This window comes from Stegostoma tigrinum, chromosome 21 (assembly GCF_030684315.1).
Source record: "Stegostoma tigrinum isolate sSteTig4 chromosome 21, sSteTig4.hap1, whole genome shotgun sequence".
Classification (NCBI taxonomy): Eukaryota; Metazoa; Chordata; class Chondrichthyes; order Orectolobiformes; family Stegostomatidae; genus Stegostoma; species Stegostoma tigrinum.
In genome coordinates, this window is record NC_081374.1 from 25,117,907 (window position 1) to 25,143,357 (window position 25,451).

The 25,451-nt window shown below is 37.9% G+C and overlaps 1 protein-coding gene across 2 annotated transcripts in view; it reads left to right on the forward strand.

Moving 5' to 3' along the window:
• LOC125462853 (TBC1 domain family member 22B) overlaps positions 1-25,451 on the forward strand; it is a 276,012-nt gene that overhangs the window by 100,543 nt on the left and 150,018 nt on the right. For both annotated transcript variants that reach the window (XM_048553288.2, XM_048553287.2), the window contains exons 6-7: positions 13,132-13,260; positions 15,131-15,196. In XM_048553288.2, the coding sequence (XP_048409245.1) occupies positions 13,132-13,260; positions 15,131-15,196 (195 nt within the window). The remainder of the gene's footprint in view (positions 1-13,131; positions 13,261-15,130; positions 15,197-25,451) is intronic.

The following is a 25,451-nucleotide window of genomic DNA, read 5'->3' on the forward strand; positions in this document are numbered from 1 at the left end:
ATCCATACCTTATGAAATCTATTATTTAACATGAGATTAGCTGACATGAGTGAGAATATGAAGGTACACAAATGTTCCACCAGTCAAAAATATATAGAGTGGCTGTGCTGAATCAATATCATGACAGGCTAGCTGTCCAGTTAATACTTAGCCGAACAGATTGTTCATTGTCTGGGTTGACTCCAGATGAGTCATCATCTAACTATATTGTTGAGATTAAATAGTTAGATCTTCGTTGATGTGAGAAACGTGATGATCTGTCAAGTTCTTGTCAATTGTATTTTTAGCATCCGCCTTGCTGAGGTGTTGGAGTAGATTATTGTGCATCATCTAGTTTGTACTTCATTAAGTTTTGGTTGTTTGTCTAAATCTACACATTGCCTAAAATCACAGCAATGTGGTATGTCTTTTGGGTTTGATGTGTTCAGCTTGCAGCTAAATATTGACAGTGAGATCAATTATTTGGTGCCTTTTAAATTAGTTTAGTAAAGCTTTCTTTTGCATTCTATACAAATATAAATACTTAGTGAAAAATAAATTGCTGTTCTGTTTTTCAAATGGGGTCAGGATAGAGAGTGGATGACTGAAATTTCTGTATTGAAATTATTGTGCCCATCTAACTAAGGTGACATTGTATAACAGAGAATTTTGGTTCACCTAAGGAGAAAAAGAGCAAGTGGCATGGAATTATTTGAGTACCTTTTTAAACTTGGGTATGGGCCAAGTGTCTGAGGTCAATGGTGAAGGAAGATGGAGGTGGAAATTAAGCAGTGGATTCGCTGATTAGACGAATTGAAAGAAGCGTAATGACACATTATGTCATAGAAAAGTACTGCTGAAACTGAAGGGAAGAACCTTCAAGACAAGTTTTGAGACCTTCACTAGCATCCACTCCCTCCCTCCAACACTCATTGGCAGCAATACAGACAATCTATAAGTGACACTGTAGAAATTCACCAAAGATGCTCATACAGCACTTTGCAAACCCACAACCACTTTCATGTTGAAGGACAAGGGCAGCCAATACACGGGCACACCACCCTCTGCAAGTTCCCCTCCACGCCACTCACCATCCAGACTTGGAAATATATTGTTGTTTGTTCACTGTCATTAGGTCAAAGTCCTGGAATTCCTTCCTGAATGGTATCGTGGGTCAACCTACAGCAGGTGGTTCAATAATGCAGCTCACCGCCACCTTCTCATGGGCAGCTAGGAATGGCTGATAAATGCTGGTGATGTCAACATCCCATGAATGAATATACAAAAAAGGACTAAGAGTGCAGGAAGTTGGCAACTACAAGGAGAGAAAAACCATAACACATGTTAAAAGGATATGGATATTGAGATTGATATATGGAGTAATGAGAGTGCAAAATCATTGCCTTATACATTAGAGCATCAGTAAAGATTGTGGAAACATAGAATAAGATAGCTGAAATTGTTTGCTTCACTCCCTCCATGACAGATGATCAGATGCAGTGATGAAAGACCGAAAGGCACTTGGATTGGATGCAGGATGGGTAACTAATGAGAAGAGTTGGAGAACAGAGAATACCAATGTGTGAAACCAGAAGAAGTGTGTCAGAATAAAAGCCAAGTTTGTAATATTTAAGTAGAGCATTTGAGAGATCTAGGCTGGCATTAGTAAGATGTAGTAATCCTGACAATTTTGATTGATGTAAAGTAACTTGGAGCTGCAATTAACTTCTATACTGAGTGTGTTAAAATTGCTCTGTTTCAGATCACTACAGTTGGCTATCTCGTGGATTTAAATTTGGGTTGAGAAGAGTGTAAGATCTCTTTTTAAAATTTTGATATACCTTTGTTCCCTAATTTTTCATTGTCCAGTAACGAACATTGTTTGAGTAATTTGGATGTTTTGTGTAAAATGTTAACTTGTAGTGCAGCAGTTGGTGCTGACCTTGTTTGTGCAGTGACAGATTGGTTTTTGTATACATTTACATTGCACATTTGTTTTTCTCTCAATTAATTGACACTGTGCTTTGTTTCAGTTGCTTTACAGATATTAAGTGCTTGCAATGTGACAGAAATGCAGACTTTTCTAAGCAGCTTGCCTAATTTATAAATCTGTTTTCTAATTTGTCTATTAGATTGCGTGTGTTTTCATTCAGCAGAATTTACGTATAAATTATTTGACTTGGATTTTTGTGACTAATTTGAATTTTATAAAGTTTTATATATAGACATTATTAATTTTGATATTTTTACCATTGTTAGTTAAACTGTAACCTACAGCTACTGACATTTGTCAGTAGTGGTATCTGCATTGACTTCGAAATAATCGTAAGGGTTTTTGATCATCTGTTTGGTTGGAATATTGTGTTGATATTGGCATAATTGTGCAAAAGATCAAGGCATTTTGGGCAGAAGTTGCATTTTGTGCAACTTGTGTTTTCACCAGTTTTCATGCTTTTTAAAAGAAAATTTACACTATAAGATCTCGCCCACAAAAAATTGTGTATTGTTTGAATGCAAGAGCCCTAACAGCTGCAGTTTGAAAAATGTCTTTCTAACTTTTTAACCATGAAACAGATAATTATATTCTTAGTGAAGTAGAAAATAACAATATCACTTTTTTAAAAGTAGTTTGAGTAATTTAGAATTGGGTTACTCATAGCTATTGGATTCATGTTGTGATTTTAGAATTCTCACCTGTTTGTGATGTCAGTTTTTAGCTGTATAAATCAAACTTTACCAAGCTATCACTCCAGGCATTATCTATAACACATTTTTAAAAATTGTTTTAAAGAGTTTCTTGTGGCAATGTTGATCTTGGATTTCGCGATTGGTAGGTAAATAAGCTTTAAGTTGTGACTTGAAGGTGAAGGGAATAAAAACATGAAGATGTACACAATTTGAGCTGGAGTCATTAATTCCACAAAGTGGAATTGCCATCTCAAAATAATTTATTTCTGTTGCTTTGAATTTGCATGCGACTTCATGGCATCCAAGACGCCAATTACAAATTGAGCTCAAATGTTTTGGTGCTCTGGAGGTTTGTTGGCAGATGAGGGATAGGATGGGAGATGATGGCAATGGGCATAAAATGGTGAGCCGTAAAGTGCTACTAACCCAGTGACCTATTTTTTCTATTACGGTTTTACCAGCAGAAGGGGAGATGAGATATCTGGCTGCTGATTTACCTGTGGGCCAATTAATGGCCTCCAAAAGGTCTTCTCAACCTGCTGCTAGAACTTTGCTTGTGCAGGGGAGGACATTGCCAAGTGTCTTTGCAGGTGTTTGTTTGAGGGGTTTGCTGCTTTTTGGAGTCCTCTGTGTCTAAAAATCTCCCTCCCACCCACAAGATATTTTTCCCCCACCCTCTTGTGTTTTTCACATTTTTGCTAGGCAGAAGCATATTCTATTTGTATAAATATTTAATTTTAATGAGGGTTATGAATACCTAGGGCATTTTAAGATATGCTACTGTTGTCTGGAATCTGTTATGCTCACGACTTTCCCATTCTTAATCTTGCATTCATTTCTTATCCAAGTTGTCTTTTTAAAGCTGTTATTCTTACAGCCATAATATTGCAAATTCATAGTAAGAGTTCACGGGTATGGAGGTGGATGAGTGCAGAAACTGAGATTCCTGTTATGTTATCGTGCTGTTATGTTGCTTATTACCATTGTGCATACTAAGAGAGATGAAGTCAAAACATGAATGCTGTCCAGCCAAAATTAGTGGCTGCTTTATTTATTTGAGTAAGTGGAATCATTGTAAAAGACTTGCAGTAGTTTTATATCTATATCTATATATCTATATCTATATCTGTATCTTCAATGGTGAGAGAGCATGAGTCTGATGTAAAGTTTGTAGCAAAGAATCCTTTATTGTAAATGACAAAATTCTGCAGATATTAAAATCTGTAGCAGAAACAGATGTAGGCACACAAGTCAACCAGCATTTTGACAGTTTGTGGGTACACACTTCAGTGGAACTGAAAGATGCATTGGATAATATAATCAGAAAAAGAGAAATTACCAGTTTATCTCCAAATAATACAGTTGTGTTGAAAATATGAGCACCATGAGATATTAAAGAAACAAGATTGGTTTTAAACGTCATGAAAGTGAAGAGAGAACCACTGAAAGCTTGGGCATTAGGTGTGAAGTTGGAAGATTTAAAAAAAAATTAGGAGAAAGAAATTCTGCTGGGAGATTTCTTTGCCCCCCCCCCCCCCCCTCCAATATAGATTTGCCTCAGATTTTTGAGATGGATAATGAAGAAGGAGGATCCTTGACTTGAACATAGTGTTACTTGGGGGAGGGAGATTGCAGATTTTGGTTTTGAATGTGGTGGGTGATGTATACAAGAAACTTAGATGGACCATTCTCTTTCAAGATTGTTTTAAAATCTTTGTTTAATTATTTTTTTGGTGTGTGTTACAGGATGCATTTTAAAAATACATCTTATCGGTTCTGTATAGTCATATATAATTACAAGTTTATTGGGTTTACACTCTCATGAACACAATGGCATATGTCATAATTGCTGTATAGATTTCTGAGTTAGGAATATAAGTGTACCTGATATTGTTAAGCAGTGTTGAAATCCTGGTATGAATTAGACTTAGGTTTAATTGAGTTCTGTTATTTTTATCAGTCCCGCAGGGCTCGGCTCGAGACCTGAGACCTTTTGCGTACCTTCAGTGCTGACTTAATGCAATACCGTCAGCCAGATTCCTTTATTGATTTTAAAAATAAAAATGTCTGTTTGCTCTATTTTAATTTTAACTAGAGGTGCCAGCTCATGACACCCAGGATATTCTTGGATTTTGAGATTTCCAATTTTGACACGTAAGTGCTGTTATAGATCGATATTCAGTAATGGTAGCATAATACCATAAGACTGGCTGTTTAACCAGTCTTTAAAACAAAACCTGCCCCTTCACTGGAAAGAAACCATAAGACGTAGGAGTGGACGTAAGGCCATTTGGCCCATCAAGCCCTCTTCGCCATTTAAAACATGGCCGATGGGCATTTCAACACCACTTTCCTGCACTCTCCCCGTAGCCCTTGATTCCTTTTGAGATCAAGATTTTGTCGATCTCTGCCTTGAAGGTATCCAACGTCCCGAAAATGTAGTCTGTTGCTGTGGAATCAAGATGTAGGCATTTCAGCTAATATACATCACACTGTATGTCATTCTATGGTGATAAACTCAGGCCTGTTGAAATAGTTATGGAGAGTGATGACTTTTTGATAGGTTCACTTGCAAAGATAATATTTACTCAGAATATTTAATGATGGTTACAGTAGCCAAAGAGGCAGTCGTTTACGTTTTTATTATATCTGTACAATGGAATTATTGGAAAGGACAGATTGACATAATTCTAATCATAATCTATATGGTTGTATCATTAACTTTGGGTAAAGTTTAAGCGGTAAATGACATTTTATTTAGTTTTGAGTTTGTCCTATTCTTGTCAATGTGAAAACACACATGATAAATTGATTATCTCTAAGGTTATAAATTAATGTGTTTGTGCTGCCACACCTGAAGATATTCATTTCCTGTGTGGGCTTGACCATTTTAATTTGTACTTAAAAGTTTGATACCTCTTAAAATTTGTGGAATTAATGAAATTGGAGTGCCAGTAGTGTAAGTCAGACTTGCAGCAGTTCAAATTTCTTTAAATTGCAAGTCTTTTTAGCTTTTCTTTGAAAGCAATGGAAAAGAAAATTGGATATGGTAGAAAATGGATTGCTAATTTGTTGCAACCATGTTTCGTGTGGTTGGCAGAGGCCAGTTTCATCTGAGATATGTTAGGTAGTTTAATTAACTGACTAGACTTATAGTAATGATCTACAGGTGGTATTGCACAAGTGTTTCAAATCAGTTTTGAATTCTGTTACATGGTTTGAAGGAAACCATTTCAACGATGTGCCACAACGATGCCACCTGAAGGTTGCAGGAACAGCATCTCATTATTTGAAGGAAATCATGTAATTTAATGGTTGAGTGGAATTTAGGTTATTTTAAAGTAGACTAAATGTTGTTCATTGTGCCAATAAGAAGACAATCCTGATATGATTTTTTGTATACAATCCTAAGCAGATTTAAGTCATTTTGTGATGTTAAATACTGTTTGTTATTATTAATCAACAGTGAAATGTCTCAGCCATCTTGTTCAGTTTCTATCTCTCAATTAAAGAATACAGTCATATTAGTTGTTATATTTTATATCATTTGTATTAATCCTGAATAATGTATACAAAATCAGAATTAAGTGGCAAGTTCATCTGACTTTTATGCCTTTATACATAGTGATCTGTGATGTTGGAGCATGGCTGTGATGATTTAATGTTCACCTTGACCATCCTTTATAACAAATTGAACATTATACATGTAATTCGTGTAGAAGTAAAGGCAATATGAGAGAAAATGTAGGAAGCAGCACGAGAAGAAAACTTAAGGGGAACAGCTGTGTTACTTGTGAAACAAACTGCCACAGAAACAACAGGTTAAATAACCTGAAGATAACAAGGTGTAGAGCTGGATGAACACAGCAGCATCAGAGGAGCAGGAGTGCTGACCTTTTGGGCCTAGACCCTCCTTCAGAAATGGGGGAGGGGAAGGAGTTTCTGAAAGAAATAGGGTTTGAGGTGGGAGGAGGGGACAGGTGGGAGGAAGGGCAGGTTAGAGAAGCGGGGACGAGCTGGGCTGGTTTTGGGATACGTTGGGGGAAAGAGGAGATTTTAAAGCTTGTGAAGTCCACATCGATACCCTGGGCTTTAGGGCTCCCAAGTGGAATATGAGTTGCTGTTCCTGCAACATTTGGGTGGCATCGTTGTGGCACTGCAGGAGGCCCAGAATGGACATGCCGTCTGCAGAACGGGAGGGGGAGTTGAAATGGTTTGCAACTGGGAGGTTCAGTTGTTCAGTGCGAACCGAGCATAGGTATTCTGCAAAGCGGTCCCCAAGCTTCTGCTTGGTTTCCCCAATGTAGGAGAGGCCACGTCGGGAACGTCGGATGCAGTATGCCACATTAGCAGATGTGCAGGTGAACATCTGCTTGATGTGGAAAGTCTTTTTGGGGCCTGGGATGGGAGTGAGGGGGGAGGTGTAGCGGCAGGTGTAGCATGTCCTGCGGTTGCAGGGAAAAGTGCCGGGTATGGTTGGGCTGGCTAAGCTAATGTGGTATACTGCATCCGCTGTTCCCAATGTGGCCTCCTCTACACCAGGGAAACCAAGAGGAAGCTTGGGGATCGCTTTGCAGAACACCTATACTCGGTTCACTTTAAACAACTGCACCTCCCAGTCGCAAACCATTTCAACGATGTGCCACAACGATGCCACCTGAAGGTTGCAGGAACAGCATCTCATTATTCCACTTGGGAGCTCTGCAGCCCAATGGTATCACTGTGGACTTTACAAACTTCAAAATCTCCCCTCCCCCTACCGTATCCCAAAACCAGCCCAGCTCGTCCCCGCTTCCCTAACCTGTCCCTCCTCCCACCTCTTCCCTCCCTCCTACCTCAAGTCCCACCCCTATCTCCGACCTCCTAACCTCATCCCACCCCCTCGATCTGTCTGTCCTCCCTGGACTGACCTATGTCCTCCCTAACTTCTCACTTGCGCTCCCCTTTACTGGCTTCATCCCCGCTTCTTTGAGATTTCTGTCTTCTGTCCACCTATCTTCTCCTCTATCTTCTATCCCTCTCCCCCTCTCTTCCTATTTATTTCAGAGTCCCCTTCCCCTTCCCCATTTCCGAAGAAGAGTCTAGGCCCGAAACGTCAGCCTTCCTGCTCCACTGATGTTGTTTGACCTGCTATGTTCATCCAGCTCTACCCCTTGTTATTTCAGATTCTCAGTTCCTACTATCTCCGAAACAAGGTTAAATAACCCTCTGTGCTGTGGCCATTTTGATTTCATGTTAAGTCATAAGCTTAAGAGCAGGAAAAATCCAATTACTGGAGTTATGTTTAAGAACTTCTTGAATACATTGCTAGTCCTAAATACTACGGAATCGTGAATTCTCTTGGATATTAAAATTGGATGTATTAATAAGTAAAAAAGAAAATTTAGAGTTGAAAACAAAAGTTGGAAAAGAAAGGTGATTCTTGGGGAATTTGCAGCTTAGGGCATGAAGAAACGTTTAGATCAGCCAAGATAATGGTTGCAGTGAGTCAGTTGAAATTTTTTTGGACTGAAGAGTAGTTAATCAATTTTTTTTTTAAATTTGGAAATTTTAAAATTGAAATGTTAGTATTATTAATGACTGTAAATTTATGATTTAAACATTTTGTTATACTGACCCTTGAAGGATATTGTCAACATCATTGTCTGTTTTTTTTAAAAAACTGGTCTTGTTTGAGAGTTTTGTTTCTCATTGCAATGTCATTTTATTTTTTGTTTTGAAGGTTTTTTTTCTGTTTTCATGCTAATGATGGAAACAAAATTAAAGGTGCACTTGAGCATTGATACTGAGAAACCTGAATTAGTGTGCACAGTTGAAACTGAAAGCATTGACATTAAGTGGACTGATTGTATTCTGGCTGCCACAATTCAAATGAGCTAATCTGAAAGAGGTTCTAATAGCACCACTTATATTTAAAGCTTTATTTTTAGCAAGAACTTGATTAAGTGGATAAATTGAAATCTTACAATCAACTACAGGGAAGAATTCTTTATCCTGACTGCCAATGGCCTTTCCTTAATGGAACCTTATTCAAGAGCACTCAATCCCATTTCTTGTGCTGACCTTTATTGTAATAATGATGTTGAGGTCTTAAAGATGAATGAACTATGTTTGAATGCTGTCTTAATTCTCATTGTTTCCTCCAGCTATCTTTGTTTATTTTTCATTGAATGTTATCAGTGGATAGCTTAGGATCTGACTATGCACTAACAACATATATCTTGTATAATATCAAGTCGCCTGTAGTATGTAATTGAATTTATATATTCTAAATAAATAAATCATCGCTGAAACTATTTCCATGTAAGCCTGGTGACTTGATATTGCTACCTACGATCTTAACGTCCGCTTTTCTATTAAGCGATAATTGGACCTGCCGATGTTGGAGTCTGAGTTAACAAGGTGTGGAGCTGGAGGAACACAGCAGGCCAGGCAGCATCAGGTGCAGGAAAGCTGATATTTTGGGTTGGGACCCTTCCTCAGAAATGGGGGAGAGGAAGGGTGCTCTGAAATAAATAGAGGGGTGGGGCAGTGATAGCAGTTAGATAGTGGAGCGGATAGGTGGGAGAGAAGATGAATAGGTCAAGGAGGCTGGGATGACCGTAGAGACTGTAGTGAGCGTGTTTCATCTACTTGACCTGTTCGTCTTCTCTCCCACCTATCCGCTCCTCTATCTACCTGCTATCCGCCCCATCTATTAATTTCAGAGCCCCCTTCCGCTCCCCCCTTTTCTGAAGAAGGGTCCCGACCCGAAACGTCAGCTTTCCTGGCAGGATCTGTGATGGAGAAAACAGTTAATGTTTCTGGTCTGGTGATCCTTCCTCAGAACTGATGTGGCTGGGAAAACGTCAGTTTATATACGGAAAATAGGGAGGTAGGTGGGGTAGGGAGTAAACGTAGGCAAGACGAGAGATTGGAATGGAAATCCCATCTGAGAGAGGAGCAGAACTTCTTCAAGGTAGGCATCCCTGGAAGAGATGTGACAGTGAGTTCAATACTAAATAAAAACCAAAAGAACTGCGGATGCTGTAAATCAGGAACAGAAACAAAGTTGCTAGAAAAGATCAGCAGCTCTAGCAGCATCTGTGAAGGAGTTTTGCACCTCTCTCTGACGGGATTTCTGTTCCAGTCTCTCTCCTCGCCCACGTTTACTCCCTACCCCACCCACCTCCCTATCTTCTTCATATAAACTGACGTTTTGCCAGCCACCACCAGTTCTGAGGGAGAGTCTTCAGACCCGAGACGTTAACTCTGTTTTCTCCTTCACAGATACCGCCAGAGCTGCCGAGCTTTTCCAGCAACTTTGTTTCTGTTTCTGTTTCTGTTTCTGTTTCTGTTCCTGATTTACAGCATCCACAGCTCTTTTGATTTTTACAAGAATAACAGAGTTGAAATTAAAAACAAGTGTTGTACAGAATATGTGGTATAGTAAGAACCCAAACAATGAGGAACTGTAGTGTGGAACCATTTATCATGGAAAAGATTAGGTTGACAAGCAGAAGAGCGAAATAGATGCATTTATATAGTGAGAAGAGCTGGTAGGTTGTGCCCAGCCTTGTTAACCACTTCCAGATTGACTGCAACCAGGTGTGTTTTATCAAAGAAGTGTTTTAATATTTGAGTCATGTGACTCTTGAAAAAAGACAATACACAGGGCTTTTCATTTGTAAAAATTCTTTCGTGGATTGTATGCTTTGCTGTTAGGCAGTATTTATTTCTGATTCCTAATTTCTCTTGAGATGCTGATGGTGGCCTTGAATTGCTGCAGTGCATGGACAGATAGGTGCAGTCGTTCTGAAGTAAGGGAATTCGAGAATTTTGGACTTCAGGGATTTTTGGCCTAGCAAAATGGTGGCAGTGTTCAAAACATATGGGGCAACATCCTGGAAAATTCCCTCACAGGAGCACCAGTTGAAGAAAAGTTGCCCCATGGAATTGAAGAAAATGGAAGCCGTGTAATCTCCTGTGTTTGCTGTTGATTGATTCACGAGTTAATTGAATGTTACCCTTTCTTGCAAGAAGATTTAAGTATAGGAGTAGTGAAGCTTTGCTTCAACTGATTAAGAACTTGTTCAGTAGACTTCACCTCGAGTACTATGGTGGTCAGCCACAGAACACCTTCACATGAGGTCGTTATTATTCTTTTGTTAAAAATACCCAAGTTTATAAAACAAAAGTAAAAAGCCGTGTATATATGAAAAACAAATTAGAAACTTCTTAAGCAACAATATCCTTTTACAGTCACTCAGTCCAAGGGATTGTAACACTCCTGTCTTGACTCCTTAACTTCCTACTTGAGTGACTATTCCCACCCCTTCTCTTTGGATTGTTAGTGGGCCTCTGAACATATCTTTCCGTGCAGGCAATGAAACTCAACTTTGTGAACATTCAGTTGTGAACTGCCCCTGTCACTGACTGAAGCATTTAACTTAAGTTGCTTGCTTTTTTTTTGCAATTGCTGTCTTTAATTCACAATTCAAATAACTTGTTGACTTTTTTTAAGAGGAATCTGCACAGAACTGAACACTGAAATCTATCCTTAATCCACTTTCAAATCTACGTTTCCAAATAATAGCAATATACTACCAACCAACATAACACTTCGCAACATCCCACCCCCCCCCCCACCCCCGCCCTGTGTCTCCTTAACTGAGAAAAATAATATTGACTAAATGCAGAAATTTGCCAAAAGGAAACAACTTAGAACCATGCCAGGTGATCAGGAAAATTTAGAGTTAAGATAGGAGTGACTGTTCACTTAGGTTGGGGAATCTCTAAGATTATTGCAGACATAAATGAGAGAAACCCTTTCTTTGTACTGAGATGGTTCAATAGTTCTTTTATAATGTATTATAGTTTGAGCTTTCCTTTTGTGTGATGAAATTTTATGTTCTTTTGTTCACAATACAATCACTGCCTCTATAAATATGCATTTGCGCTTATAACAATAGACTGACATCTTAATGCACTAATGAGGGAGTGTTGTGCTGTGAGAAGGTGCAAACTTTCTGGTGAGATATTAAGTCATGGATCTCATCCGAACTCTCAGGTGGATCCCCCAAGACCCTAGTCAAAATGCGTCATGGGAGAACACAGTTAACATAAAAGAAAAGTAGCGACTGATCAAAGCACGTTTCATTCTGAGATCTGACTTTCCATTATTACCAACATCTAGAATTGTAACGTGGTTAAAGTTGGATACTTCTTTGAAGAAGGAGGTCTTACTAATTTATTGAGAAAGGATATCTCTGAAGACAGCACAGCATTTGAAAGGAAATTGAGTGAGCAGTAACTGAGTGGGAATAAATTCAAGGAATTCAGAAGTGGCTTACATAGAAAAGTTGCAGTTGGAAAGGGCATGAGGAAAGTTAGCAGAGAAACTGTAAATGATTATAAATTTAAGACTAGGGAAGTGCTGAGTCCACGGATATCTGTCTTGGCAGGAAAGTGGAGTAATGGGCATCTGAACAGATGTTAGCAGTTATTGAATGCGAAGGAACGGAGGAGAGCAGTTTAAGAAAATGACAATGGCACTGTTCTGCTTTTCCAGGTTGATTATAATATTTCACATGATTTTGACAGGAGTGTGGGAGCCAGTAGTGTTTGATGTGTTCCAACCAGACCTGTTGCCTAATTATACTATGTTGTCTTGTTTCATGGACATGAAGGAGTACGGATTAATACAAATTGTTTTTATTGTTCCTGAAATTTGTTAGAGCAAAGATTTATTGCGTCAGTTTCTCGGTGAAAATCTTTTCTTTAAAAAAAATACTGAGCCATTTATTTAAAGCTTTAAAGTCAAGACTGTTTATTGTAATATTCTGCTGGCTACTGAAAAAGTGTTGCAGTTTCCACATTTCTGGATTTTCTCTTGGAGACCACTGACAGTACTGGCAGGATGATTAACTACCTGATTAATCGTATAAGATTAATATAATGCAGACACTGGGAATTTGAAACAAAAGAAGAAAATACTGAAGAGACTCAGCAGGTTTGGCAGCATCTGTGTAGAAAGAAACAGTTAACATCCTTGAGTCTGATATGACTGTTCAAAGCCATTTTCTGTTTTCTTTAATTTCTAATTGAACTGTTTGTGGACACCCCTTTCATATCCATCACAGTTTCCTCGTTGGACCTTCAACTCTGGGGATGTGGAGTGGCAGGGCCTTCTGTTTCAGAGATAAAAGTGCTCCTAACTAAACTTAATAGCCACACAATGAATTAAGTTAAATGCTGGAGGAATGGATTAAAATTTGTTTGTATTTGCTCATTTTGAGTAGTGAAGTAGGTGCCCTCTACGGATAAGGGTAATTATTATTATACAACTGTGTAGTTTTATTCTTTCCTGATTGTGAAAGCTGTACTTGTGGCAAGCTGAATGAAAGGACCAAACTTGCTTCTTTACCCCTGTAATGATCTCCTAAATTTCTGACATCACATAATTTTTCTGTAACTTTTTCATAGGGTTATCTACCAGCAAATATGGAGAGAAGGGAAATCACTTTACAGCGAAAGCGAGAAGAGTATTTTGGGTTTATTGAACAATATTATGACTCTAGAAATGAAGAACATCACCAGGATACCTATCGACAGGTATTACACTTGTTTTATTTAACACATCTTTTAATTGTTAATATTGTAGTTATTGCTGTAACTTGAAATGTTAAAATCAGACTTTCGTAAAATGAAACTGCTAAGTATTGCTGAAAAAATGATGTTTAAGATTTTTGACTTATACTCATCAGGTCAGCTTGCAAGAACACCAACTGAAACGAAAACCACCATTTATACTGTATGTGAGGGAGTGCCGATTGATTTGCAAGTGTACTCTGGTTGAGGTGTTACCATGCACTGTTAATGATGATGGACAAGTAACTGACAGAATTTGTTTGTTCTAAACCAGGCAGGTTGACTCTGGTCAAGACATTGGCCTGAGAAATGAACCAGCAAACAACCATTTTTGTGTTGAAACAGGCCCAGTGTGTATTTATATGTTCTTTCTGTCTGCAAAGAGCAGGGTCCTGTGTATTAAAGCGTATAGCTTCAAGTGCAAGTAGGTGCACCACACTGCAAGCCAGACATTTTTCATCAGTACCTCAAATTCTAAACTGTCAAAATCTGCTTAAATGATTTTGTTTGTCATAAATTTAGCTATTTATTTTATTCTGTAAGAAGTAAATTCTGCATTACCTGCCTGCACAATTATGCATGTAGGATCACAACTGCATGCCAAACACTGATGAGCTCTGGCTGTAAAATTCGTATTTTGTAGTACTAGTTCTGATATAAGGAGAGGAAGTTTAGAATGGATACTTGAAATTTAAACTGATGCCCTTTTGTTTGAGCTTTCTTGAACTTGAATTTGATTGGACATGAGTACAAATGATTATGTAATTGGAAAGTATTGTTTTAAAGAAGTAGAAAATTCTTGCACGTATGATGTGGTTTTTCACAACCCTAATGCATCCCAAAACAATTTGGATCCAAAAATGCAGCAAACCAGTTCGTGAAAAGGCTAGTTCCAAAATGATGCAAATGATCAGATTCAATATAATGGTATTGGGTCAGGGACAGATGTATACAAGAATAACACAAGAACTCCACTGATGAGTTTTGACTAGTGTCCTGGGGTTATTCACTTGAGAGTTCGGATGAGATCCATGATTTGATGTCTCATCTGAAAGTTTGCACCTTCCAATGCAATAATCCACCATTACTGCATTGTTATGAGCCCACCTGCCAGACTGGGAATTTAAGTCAGATCTTATAATTTAAATGTCAGAGTGGTAACACTCAGCCAAACTTTAAAAAGTAGTCCTTACAATCACTGGCCCATCTTACTTGGATGGGTTGGTTCTTTCCCTCTAATTAACTAGCTTTCTTCAAGAGGAACCTGTGATTTGGTGAAAATACTTTAAATGAAATGATTCGATTTAAAATATTGCACTAGGCTTTATTTGGATATTTACAGTTTTTTTTAGTCAAGCTCCTATCTGTGGTCTTCAGTAGTTCATTTATACTACAAGAAATAAGAGCACTGTTTTAATAATGCCAGTTGCATTTTCATACCACCTAAATTATGTTTTTCTTTGATGTTTTCTATTAACTTATTTTTTAAGATAAATGTCCTAATGGATTCCGGAAAAGGGCATTGTAAGGAGCTGGATTAATGTACAGAGAAGGGATCATATGGCATTTACAATAATATTCACAGCTCAGTTTTGTTTGCTTTGCACTCATGCCCTTCACATTATAATGTTCAATGGCTTCTTAGAAGATAATTTTCTTGATAACACATAATTCTGAACGAGTGAATTTTACATAATAGTCAGAAAAAAAGTAAAGTATGTGAGTTCTCCATTAGAAATGTATTTCTGCACAGGAAGAATGCCACAAAATTAAGTAAAACAAAACTCTTTGTTAAACTGCTTTGAAGTAATCTAATCTTCACTTGTGTTTATAGATTCACATTGACATTCCCAGAACTAATCCCTTGATTCCCCTGTTTCAACAACCTTCTGTTCAAGAGGTGAGCAAATCAATATGCAATTCCTACTAATATTTCTAAATAATATTGATTGTAATATTGATAATGTTTGCTTAGGCTTAATTTAATTTAATAAGGATATTAATTTGCTGAGAAAATTTTAACACTGGGTCGCGCATACACATTGGATATAGAACAACAAATACACACTGACAGCTATGTAAATAGATTGCTTGCTGTTGAAGTAACACAGCATTGATCCAAATATAACCATATTTTTATAGTTAGCAAATAATTGAGCACTGTAAAATTCTTTGCCTGTCTTAAAATACATCAAAAAAAGTCCTGTTCTATTTTCTAAGATGTTTCTATCCTCCTCCAGTTGATAGTTTAACCTGTGGCTGGTTTTAATGGCCATTGAATACAATACATAGTAACTTAGGACCAAAAAATATTAATGCACTTTTGCTACCGTGGCTGTAAGCAGTGTTTATTACACTTTTTTTGGGAATAACTGTAACTGAAAACTAAGCTAGATCAAATGAATCCGAATTATTTGAGAATCTTATCTTGTACCTGACCTGAAACTTTGACATGGAATGTGTAAGTCGTGTGAATTTCAAAGCTCCAAACTCTTGTTCACTGGGAACTTTGCCATGTACACAGGATTATACCAGACGTGTGCCACGGAAATAAGTGCCTGGCTGAACTAGCCCATGCCAGCATTATGTAGCATCCATGCCTTCTCCCAATTTTCCTCATCTGAATCAAACATTGTAGCCCTTTGTTCTTTTCTCCTTCATGCTTGTCTAGCTTCACTAAAATATATTTATACTGTTTGCTTCAGTTCATCCCTACATAGCAAATTCCACATTTTACTACATTTTGGATAAATAAGTTTCTTTTAATTTCAAATATGTTGCCCACCTCTCACCAAATAATACCTAGACCATTACAGCAGAGAGAGAGCTGTTTTTTTTTATTCTGACATTACCTCTTAAGCAAAGAGGGAGAGGGTTGTGTGTAAAGTCTGTGTTGATGTAAAGTCCATTTGGGACTTAATAAGTCACTCTCTCCTCTGTATCTTATTACAGTGTTTCTCATTTAAATTGTTTATCCTTGCTGATTGAGCTTTGAATGGGATATTCTCAACAGTCTAGTTGCTGTTACCTTGTGGTAAACTGTTTGGGCTGTAGGGAAGGAGCAGTCAAATAGACTGTTTCTTTGCAATCTGTGTCAAAGAATTAGCATAGTCACAAGTACTGGAGCAGCTGCCTTTTGTGCTGTATCATCCTATTCTTTGAAGAAGAGGAAAAGTAATTCAGTTATTGTTTTTGGCTCTCTTATGTAAAGCTGGCAAAACTTCAAACTTCCCTCATCAACCTCTGCCTTTAACTGATGTTATAATATGTCTGTTATGACAATTAGATTTTATTGCCATGAGCAAAATGATAGATTTAAACACAATACACTTTTGAAGGAAATTATACTTTGTGTATTATATAATCTGACATTCTCATAATCAAAAACAGCATGCCACCCGACTTTGGAACAATAAAATCAAGGGAAAATGATAGTGCCTCTGTGTTTGCCTAATGGTGCAGCAACTTAGAACTTGCCAGTTTTGAGTCTTCAGTGTTACCATGGGAAGTCATTAATTTCTGTCATCTGATTAGGTTTGAAGATCATGTTTTAGCATGTAGTGTTGGCTTAGAAATTTCATTGGCTGTATGTCGTGTCATTTAGGAAGATTTATATTTTTGTACTTTGTAAATCCCTTACGGTCTTTGCCAATTAATTCTGTGCTTTGTTCATTTTTTTCAGACTTGAAACGGTATAATTCTGTTTTGAAAGAACTTTATTTTTCAAAAGTTCCGTGTTTGTTTTCTGTATGAATTGAATGCGAAAGCCTTTTGTCTACTTTTAAACGTTTTTTTTTAAATGTAGTAGTTTCCTTTGTTTAACTTTTACATTTAGTACATGAAAATATTTTGAGGTATTTGTAATGGGGAGGCAGTGATGCAGTGGTGTTTTCACTGCGTGAGTAATCTGTAGACTCTGGCTAATGATCTTCTACATGAGTTCAAATCACACCATAACAGATGGGGAAATTTGAGCTCGATTAACAGACCTGAAATTAAAAGCAACTGTAATAGTGACCGTGAAGCCATTATCATAAAAACTTATCTGGTTTATGAATGTCCTTCAAAGAAGGAAATCCGCCATTCTTCTGTGGACTGTTCTAAATGTGACAGCAATACTGTCTGAAATGGCCTAGTAAGCCATTCAGCTGTGTAAAATAGATACAAAATCTGATGAAAGAGTGAATTACAGTTCAGGCATGACAACAGTGCATACAGCTCTGTTCACCATGCACAATTTTTCTTATTATAATATCTGGGGCACGTACCAAAACAGAGCGACCCTGTAGACTAGTAAAGCATCAGCCTGGCATATTTATTTATTCCAGTCGTATCTTTACAAGCAACATCCCAGGCACCACCACCACCAGTAGGGCAGACTTGACTGGTGTTGTGGCATAGTGATATACACTAGGAAGGGTGATAATGGGAACTGCAGATGCTGGAGAATCCAAGATAATAAAATGTGAGACTGGATGAACACAGCAGGCCCAGCAGCATCTCAGAAGCTCCTGACATGCTGCTGGGCCTGCTGTGTTCATCCAGCCTCACACTTTATTACACTAGGAAGGGATTGCCTTGGGAATTCTCAACATTGCAACACAATGAAGACCTATCGTAGAAAATCAAACATGGACAAGGAAACGATTGTCTAAGATCTCTGGGCCCTAATAACAACTTTGTGATACTCCGTAAGGGACATTACCACAAATCCTCTAGCCAGACCGATTGAGCCTGTGATCTAATGGAATCCACTTGAGAAAATGCAAAGTCACCAACCTTGCTTCAAGTGTTTCTTTATCTGGTCATAGGTTTTCTGATCTACCAATTGAAACAGATGAATCAAGTCCAAGTCTTGGAGAGGGATAAGCAAGAAAAGGATAGAATATAAATGTTGCAAAAGAAGGCATTCATGTAACTCATTTGAGAACATAGGCAGGAATATTGGCTATGGCACAAGTTAGTGTGGCGTAAACTTTCATGACTTGTTGCAGGGTCAGATTCCTGGAATTCACCCCCTATCAACGCTGTGGTTGAAGCAATTCCACATGGACTGCAGTAGCTCAAAAGGCAGCCCATCATTGTCATCTTGAGGCAGTAAGGGGTAGCTGATAATACTAGTCTAGTCACTGATGTCCACATCCCTTGAATGGATTAATTTATTTTTGTGTTACTGGTTACTGTTCTCATTCTGTAATTCCCTAGTTTAATGTGCCTGCATCAAAATTTAAGGCTTCTTGAATATTTATTTAGCGTTATAATGATGCATTAAAATAACATGGCTTGCTAGCAGTCATTAATAATGTTTCACAGAATTCCATTGACTGTGTTGAATTGTATACTATAAAATTGGAGACTGTTGCTTCTCAAACCTTTTCCTTAGGTGATCCCATTTTGAGACTTAAAGATTTCCAAAATGTGGCAACAACAACCAAGGGACATGTTTCTAAGCGTTTAATCGGCTTTGATTTTTAACAACCTACCTTTTTCCTTGGAATTTTTAAAGCAGAAATCGGACCGCTAAGATCAATCAAGCCTCATACAACATTTTAAGAAAAAAGTGTATTTTTAAAATGGATCTTGTGGCTGTTAATATTCAATTAGAGCTTCATGACAGCTGTCTAGCTCAGAACTTGCAGCCTTAGAACTTGGTTTTGTAACTTTACTGTTGTTTCTGATCTACAGTTTTGCAAGCCCTAAAATTGACTAATTCTTCGGTTAATATGATGTAATAAAATCAACAATTCCACGTTAAAGTGTTGCATGAGTTTGTCATCGTCGTAACATCCCCATACATTGCTTCAATAAGGTTGCCCTGACTGCAGTTTGCAGTAGATTCAATGAGATGGTAGCCATGCCTGTTGGCATTAATCTACCAGAACTGAAAATATTGATGTTAAGGGAGTTTATTTAGAGTTTGGAGGCTCTGTGGATTAACAGAACTTTGAATTACTGAAATGGGTTCATGACCCATTATTGAACTTATAAAAGGCAATTTTGGTTGTCTAAATTCTTCAATGAGGTAGACACATTGGATAGGACAGTTGGATTACATAATTATTGAGATTTTGTTACTGATTTCCTCAATAAATTACCTACTACATAACTATGGGATGGAAATATTTGCATGTCACAAAAATGATATTAAAATATTGGAGCTGAATCTGAAATAGATGTTATTGGAGGGACAGATAGCCTTGAATTATCTTGGGCAAATGTATATCGGTGATATAAGTATTATGCTAAAGTATTGTCAAATGTAAGACTCTCCTTTTATAACTTGTAAATTTTGGAGGCATGTGCTGAAGAAAAGCTATCAGAAAACAATTGAGTCAATAGCATCAAAACTGAATCACGGATGTATGTGGGCAGGGATTGGACTGGGGAGAGAAGACTGAGTGAGGGTAGGAAGAAATGAGTTCTGGGGAGCAGGAGCAGGAGCAGGCTGGAACAACAGCATCTGTACTTCTTTTGGTCTTCCTTTTGGAATTTCTTAGATCCTTTGAGATCCTCTCTTTTACAGGAGATCGTCTTGTGATGCTGAGTTTGAAAGCCAACAATAGCTTGTGCACCTATTTATAAGTTGTTTGTTTACAGCAATACATCTTCCACTTGTCAGCCAGATCCATTCAAACCAGGAGTCTAAAATGTTTCTTGGGGGCAAATGCACACATTGAATTTTAATTTACTTCGGAACTAAACAGTAGGGTAGGTAAATTCAATACACAGATTTTACAAAGATTTAACTAAATTTTAAAGTGAGAGGAAATGGAAATCAATTGAAACTAAAAATTGTTGTTACTGTAGATTACAGTTAATGATTATGTATAAAATATTTAAATTCCATATTGTACTAAGCATATTATAAAACACAAGACTATTTTGGTTCTCTCAGAGAAATTCTGGCAGTCACCCAGATAAAAAATTTTGAAATGTAGTTGAAATGTAAAGAATATCATATCATTTGCGATGTGACTATTAGGAGTTATTTTGAGTGCCATGGCCACATTTCACAACATTGAATAATGGAAATTTTCTTGTGCCTGAAATACTGTGGTTCGATATGAATTGTAAATAAATGTATAAAAATGTAAAACTAATCCTATCAGCATTTAATAACTAGCTTGTCTCTGTTGTATCTAAATCTACAAGCATGTTGACACTTTCCCTATTTGCTTCATATATAGGGACAGCATTAATTATAGCAGATCAACAATGTAGTGGAACCAAACAGTACATCGTGCTGAATTAGCTCAGTGTTGACTGAAATCAGATCACCCAGTTAAGATCAAGTTGGAGAGCAGGTTTTGTTTTGACTCGCAGGGAATGGTAGGATTTTGTTGGGAACACTGGGGGAACCTAGTATAATAATGATCTGATTTGTTTTGATGGGTCCAGAGTTTAATTTGGTGGCAGTCTTCTGTGAGCTGTAGAGGAATAAGAAATCTAAATTCTGCGCTGCAATGACAATCTGAGATATGTATACGTAAGGGAGTATTATTTTTTGTTTGAAAAAGGGCCGACTGCCTGAAGCAAGCTGACCTTTCAGATGCCGACCAGTATGGGTCCCTTACAAAATGGCAATGAGTCAGTTATAGGGTTTAATGGCAAATTGTGATTAGCGAGCTAGATTCAGAATCATAGAATCCCAGTTTAGTCCCTACTTAACTTGGTTTTTCCTGCAATATTGTTCCCACTATATGCAAAATTTACCATGGCTTTCAAACAAGTTGTCAGTGTATATATACTGAGCTTTAATTTTATGTACATACATAAGCAATAATCTAACTTACTACAAGTATTTTGAATTCTGTGCACAATCATGTTTCTTGGTGGGATGCAAATCTAGCCTTGCCATTCGGTTGTCACAGACGCTAAAGGTTTTTATCAAAGTATGCAAAATTCCATAATTTATCTGCATTTTTAGATACGTGTTGACAGAAAGCACAGAAGGAAAACAAAGGTGCAGATGCAGAATGTGAGAGAAAGCACAAATCAGCTTTCTGTACTTAACAAGGATTACCTTTATCATAAACAAGATGTTAGATTTTAACTCTACTTGTTAAAACTCTAACACCCTTATAAAACTCACCCTACGTATGAATACAGACAGAGATAAAACAAAAAAACATTGGTCTTATGGGAAAACTGAGAAGGTAGTTCAGTGAATCCTGTCTGCTGGGATGGCTGAGATGTTTTATTTTGTCTTGTCAAGTCTTGCTGCTTGTTGATTTCCCATTTCTCCAAGTGTTTTGCATTTCCATGCAGGAGGTGCAAAGTAACTGGTTCACAAATTGTAAAGTTTCTGATTTATTATTTAAATGTGACAGCTTGCAGTAACTGGTAAGGGAAAACAAACTGGCCTCTTTTTAGGCGTTACATGTATTTTTCTGCAGAGAGAAGCACAGCGTCTTCCATTCTGGACATCCAGTGAGTTCTGGTTATTTTTCTTCTGCCCATAAGCTATTCAGCTATCATGGAGTCAATCACACTGTTGTGGTCAGGCAGGAGTCCTGTTCTCAACTTGACAGACCTATCAGTTGCTTGTTCCAGGCTGAATTTTTTGTTTCATACATAGTCTCTTGTTCCAACTCACCTGTAACTAAACTTCCCCCAACTGGTTGAACAAATAGCGCTTTGGTAGTTTGCTTTTAAAATGTGCAGTGATTGATTCCACAATTCTTGTTTCTTTAGAACTATGCTTTTCCCACTTTTAGTCCCCTATCAAAAATACAGATACATAACAGGCAAAGTATTTGCGGAACAAATCCAGGAGAAAAACAGACTGTTATTGGATACAAAGAGATATTTTGTATTCCGTTTTGCACAACTGAATGTTAAACTTCAAACATGTTTGCATCTCTTTCACATCTCCAGAAAGTGTTGCTATACTGGGCTATTCACGGTACTAGTGGTGTGGTCATGGTTCAAATGTATCTGTAAAACACATTGCAATGAAAAGGCAAAGTTTGAATTGTGGATTCTAGCTTTTACATCTGCAAAACTAATTCAGAACTAAGATTTCCTTTATGCATAATTTGGTTTTAACTGTCTTTGATTTGTTCTGCACATATAAATGAAGTAATCTGAATATTTCAAAAATCTAACCCAATAGTTGTAGTTTGTAATCACAGATAACCAGGAAATTACTTAATTTTAGAATTAATCATGAATTTCCCACGTCGAAGATTATTTGAATGTTAGCATTTAGACGAGTTCAAATTCATTTTACAAAGATTTAATGAATTTACTCTCTCAAATATACCCCTTTTGGATTGTCAAGGCAGTTTAAGAGGTATAAATGACAAGTTTAAATTTATTTTAATGGAATTGGTGGTTAACCAGCTGATATGTTCACTGCAGCTAAGTTTATACTATTATACCTTGCATTGGTTTGCTGAACTGTTTCTTAGTCATAATTTATGAATTAATAAAAGGATGAAAACAGGATGCAGTCAGTGAGATGGTCGAAGGGCTCTTGTTGCACTCACATTTTAAGTTTTGCAAATGCTTGTTCTGGCAAATTATTTGCAGTGTGTTAATTAAAGCCAGAAAGCTGTATGAGAGAGCTATGCTATTTGAACTGCATTTTTTTAAAAGAAAGGCTTCGTTGGCTGGGCTAACATTTATTGCCAATCACTATTGGTCATCACTTTGAGAATGTAATGGTGAGCTACCTTCTTGAATTGCTAAAATCTGTTTGGTGTAGGTACACCTACAATGCTATTAGGAGGTGAGTTCCAGGATTTTGACCTAGTGACAATGAAGAGATGACAATTTAGTTCCATAACAGCATGATGAGTGGTTTGGAAGAGAAATGCGCAAGTGGTGGTGTTCTCCTATATCTCTTGTCCTTCTGTATGATACAGGTTGAGAGTTTGGATTGCGCTGTCTAAGGAGCCTTGTTGAATTTCTTCAGTGCATTTTGTCGATTGACATGTAATACCTGCAGTGTACTATGGTCAAAGGAATGAATGTTTGTACATGTTGTGCCAGTCAGGCTAGATGCTTTGTCCTGAATGGCATCAAACTGCTTGCATGTTGCTGGAGCTACACGGGTCCAGGCAAGTGGAAAGTATTCTATCACATTCCTGACTTTGTAATATGTAGATGGTGGAAAGACTTTGGGAAGTCTAGATTCCTAGCCTCTGATCTGGAAGAAGTCCAGAAGTTGCCGTTGATGGTACTAAGCTTTTCCAGTGGGCATTCAATGGAAGTCACTTGATATAATGTAAACTTTTACTTGTTCCATACTTATCTCTTTAAAAACACCTAAAGTTGTACAATCGTATTAAGTTCAGAATTGCTTCTAAACACTGTGTTGACCTTCAAGTACTTATGTTTTATGTCAAATTCAGAACAAGGATAAAACAAATATTGAATTTTCCTTTCTTTTTAAAGAGTCTTCACTTCAGCTATTATAATAGTTCAGTCATAACACTTGGTCTACCTTAAAATTTAAAAGTGGGGAATAACCATGTTAAGCATTAGTGTTACAATGTTGTGAATTTGGAAGATAGTGGGCTTTGGAGAGAGATTTTAAAAAGGAGTCATGTGTTCAGCTGCTCAAATCAACCTTTATTCGGAGCTCCTTACCACGCAGCCTGGAAGAGGTGGACTAGAGACAGACTCCCAGACAGTCTTCCCTCCCAATAAAATACGCGTTATTTATATATTCCCTTATTGTTTCCTCATTCATAAGAGGAAGACGTCGCTGGCTAGATCAGCATTTATTGCCCACCCCGAATTGTCCAGAGAGCAGTTAAGAGTCAGCCACATTGGTGTGGGTCTGGAGTCACATGTAGGCCAGACCAGGTCAGGATGGCAGTTTCCTTCCCTGAAGGACGTTAAACGAGCCGCAACACAATGCAGCAACCTGAAACTATGCAAAGCAGAACAGGAACACCTATACAGAGTCTTCAAAAGGAATGGATACCCAGAAAACACAATCCGCAGTTACTTCCGAGACAGACCACAACAGGAAGACACACATGAACAGACTCGCTCATCACTCTAATGTACATAAAGGACATTTCAGAGATGACCACAAGACTACTCAGACCTTTAGGTATCAGAGTAGCCCACAAACCAACAACCACCTGCGGCTGCTACTGATGAAAGTAAAGGATCCCATACTCAAAATTGGAAAAACTGGTGTAATATACAAAATACCCTGCAAGGACTGTGAGAAGTACTACATAGGCCAAACTGGAAGAAAACTGACAATACGGCTACACGAACACCAGCTAGCCATCGAGAGACACGGCCAATTTTCACTTGCCTCACGACACATGGATGATGAGGGACATGAATTTGACTGGGACAACACATCCATCATCGCGCAAGCCAAGCAGACACACCAGAGAATTCCTGGAGGCCTGGTATTCCAACCAGAATTCCATCAACAACCGCATTGAATTAGACCCTGTGTGCAAACCACTGAGAAACAGAACCAGAAGCAATACCAATCACCCCAACAAACCAAGACAATATAAATAACAAGAGGAATAGAATACCAATGCTTCCCTGGAGGCGCACTGACCATGTTCCTACCAGGGTGATGAAATGTTTGCATCCAAATCCACTGGCTCAGCGAACGTGTCTACAGCCTCATCTACAACCTCATCCACAGCCTGAGCTACCAATCTCCTCAAACTTTAAACCTCATTCACTACCCACATTCACAGCTATCGTTTGGTAGTCCATTGTTCCAATAAGGCCATCTCAGATCATTTCCTTGTATCATTCTCTACCCACATCTCCTTCCAGAGGGGAAGCTGGGGGCTGAGGGTGGAAACTTGCTTCACTCAGTGTTCTGATATCAAAATCCCAGCTGTTTAGATTTTAGTCCTTCATTCACCAGGACTTTACTACAGCTACCCTCACATTCACTTTTAATGTTATGGTCTCCAATAAGATCATTATTCCTTCTCACCATCCACTTTGTCCTTGCCTTCTGAAATTTCCTTCCTAATACCCTCCATCATGCTATCTTCCTATATCACTTACAAAAGTATCTACAGAGCCTTCATCGTTGACTGACTAGGTATACTGCACAGTTTAAGTCTTTCCATTTTCCTCTGTCACCCTCTAAATAGTATCCTTTGCTTTCATCAATGCAAAGTACTTCAGATGTCAGCTTGAACTAGAGCAGT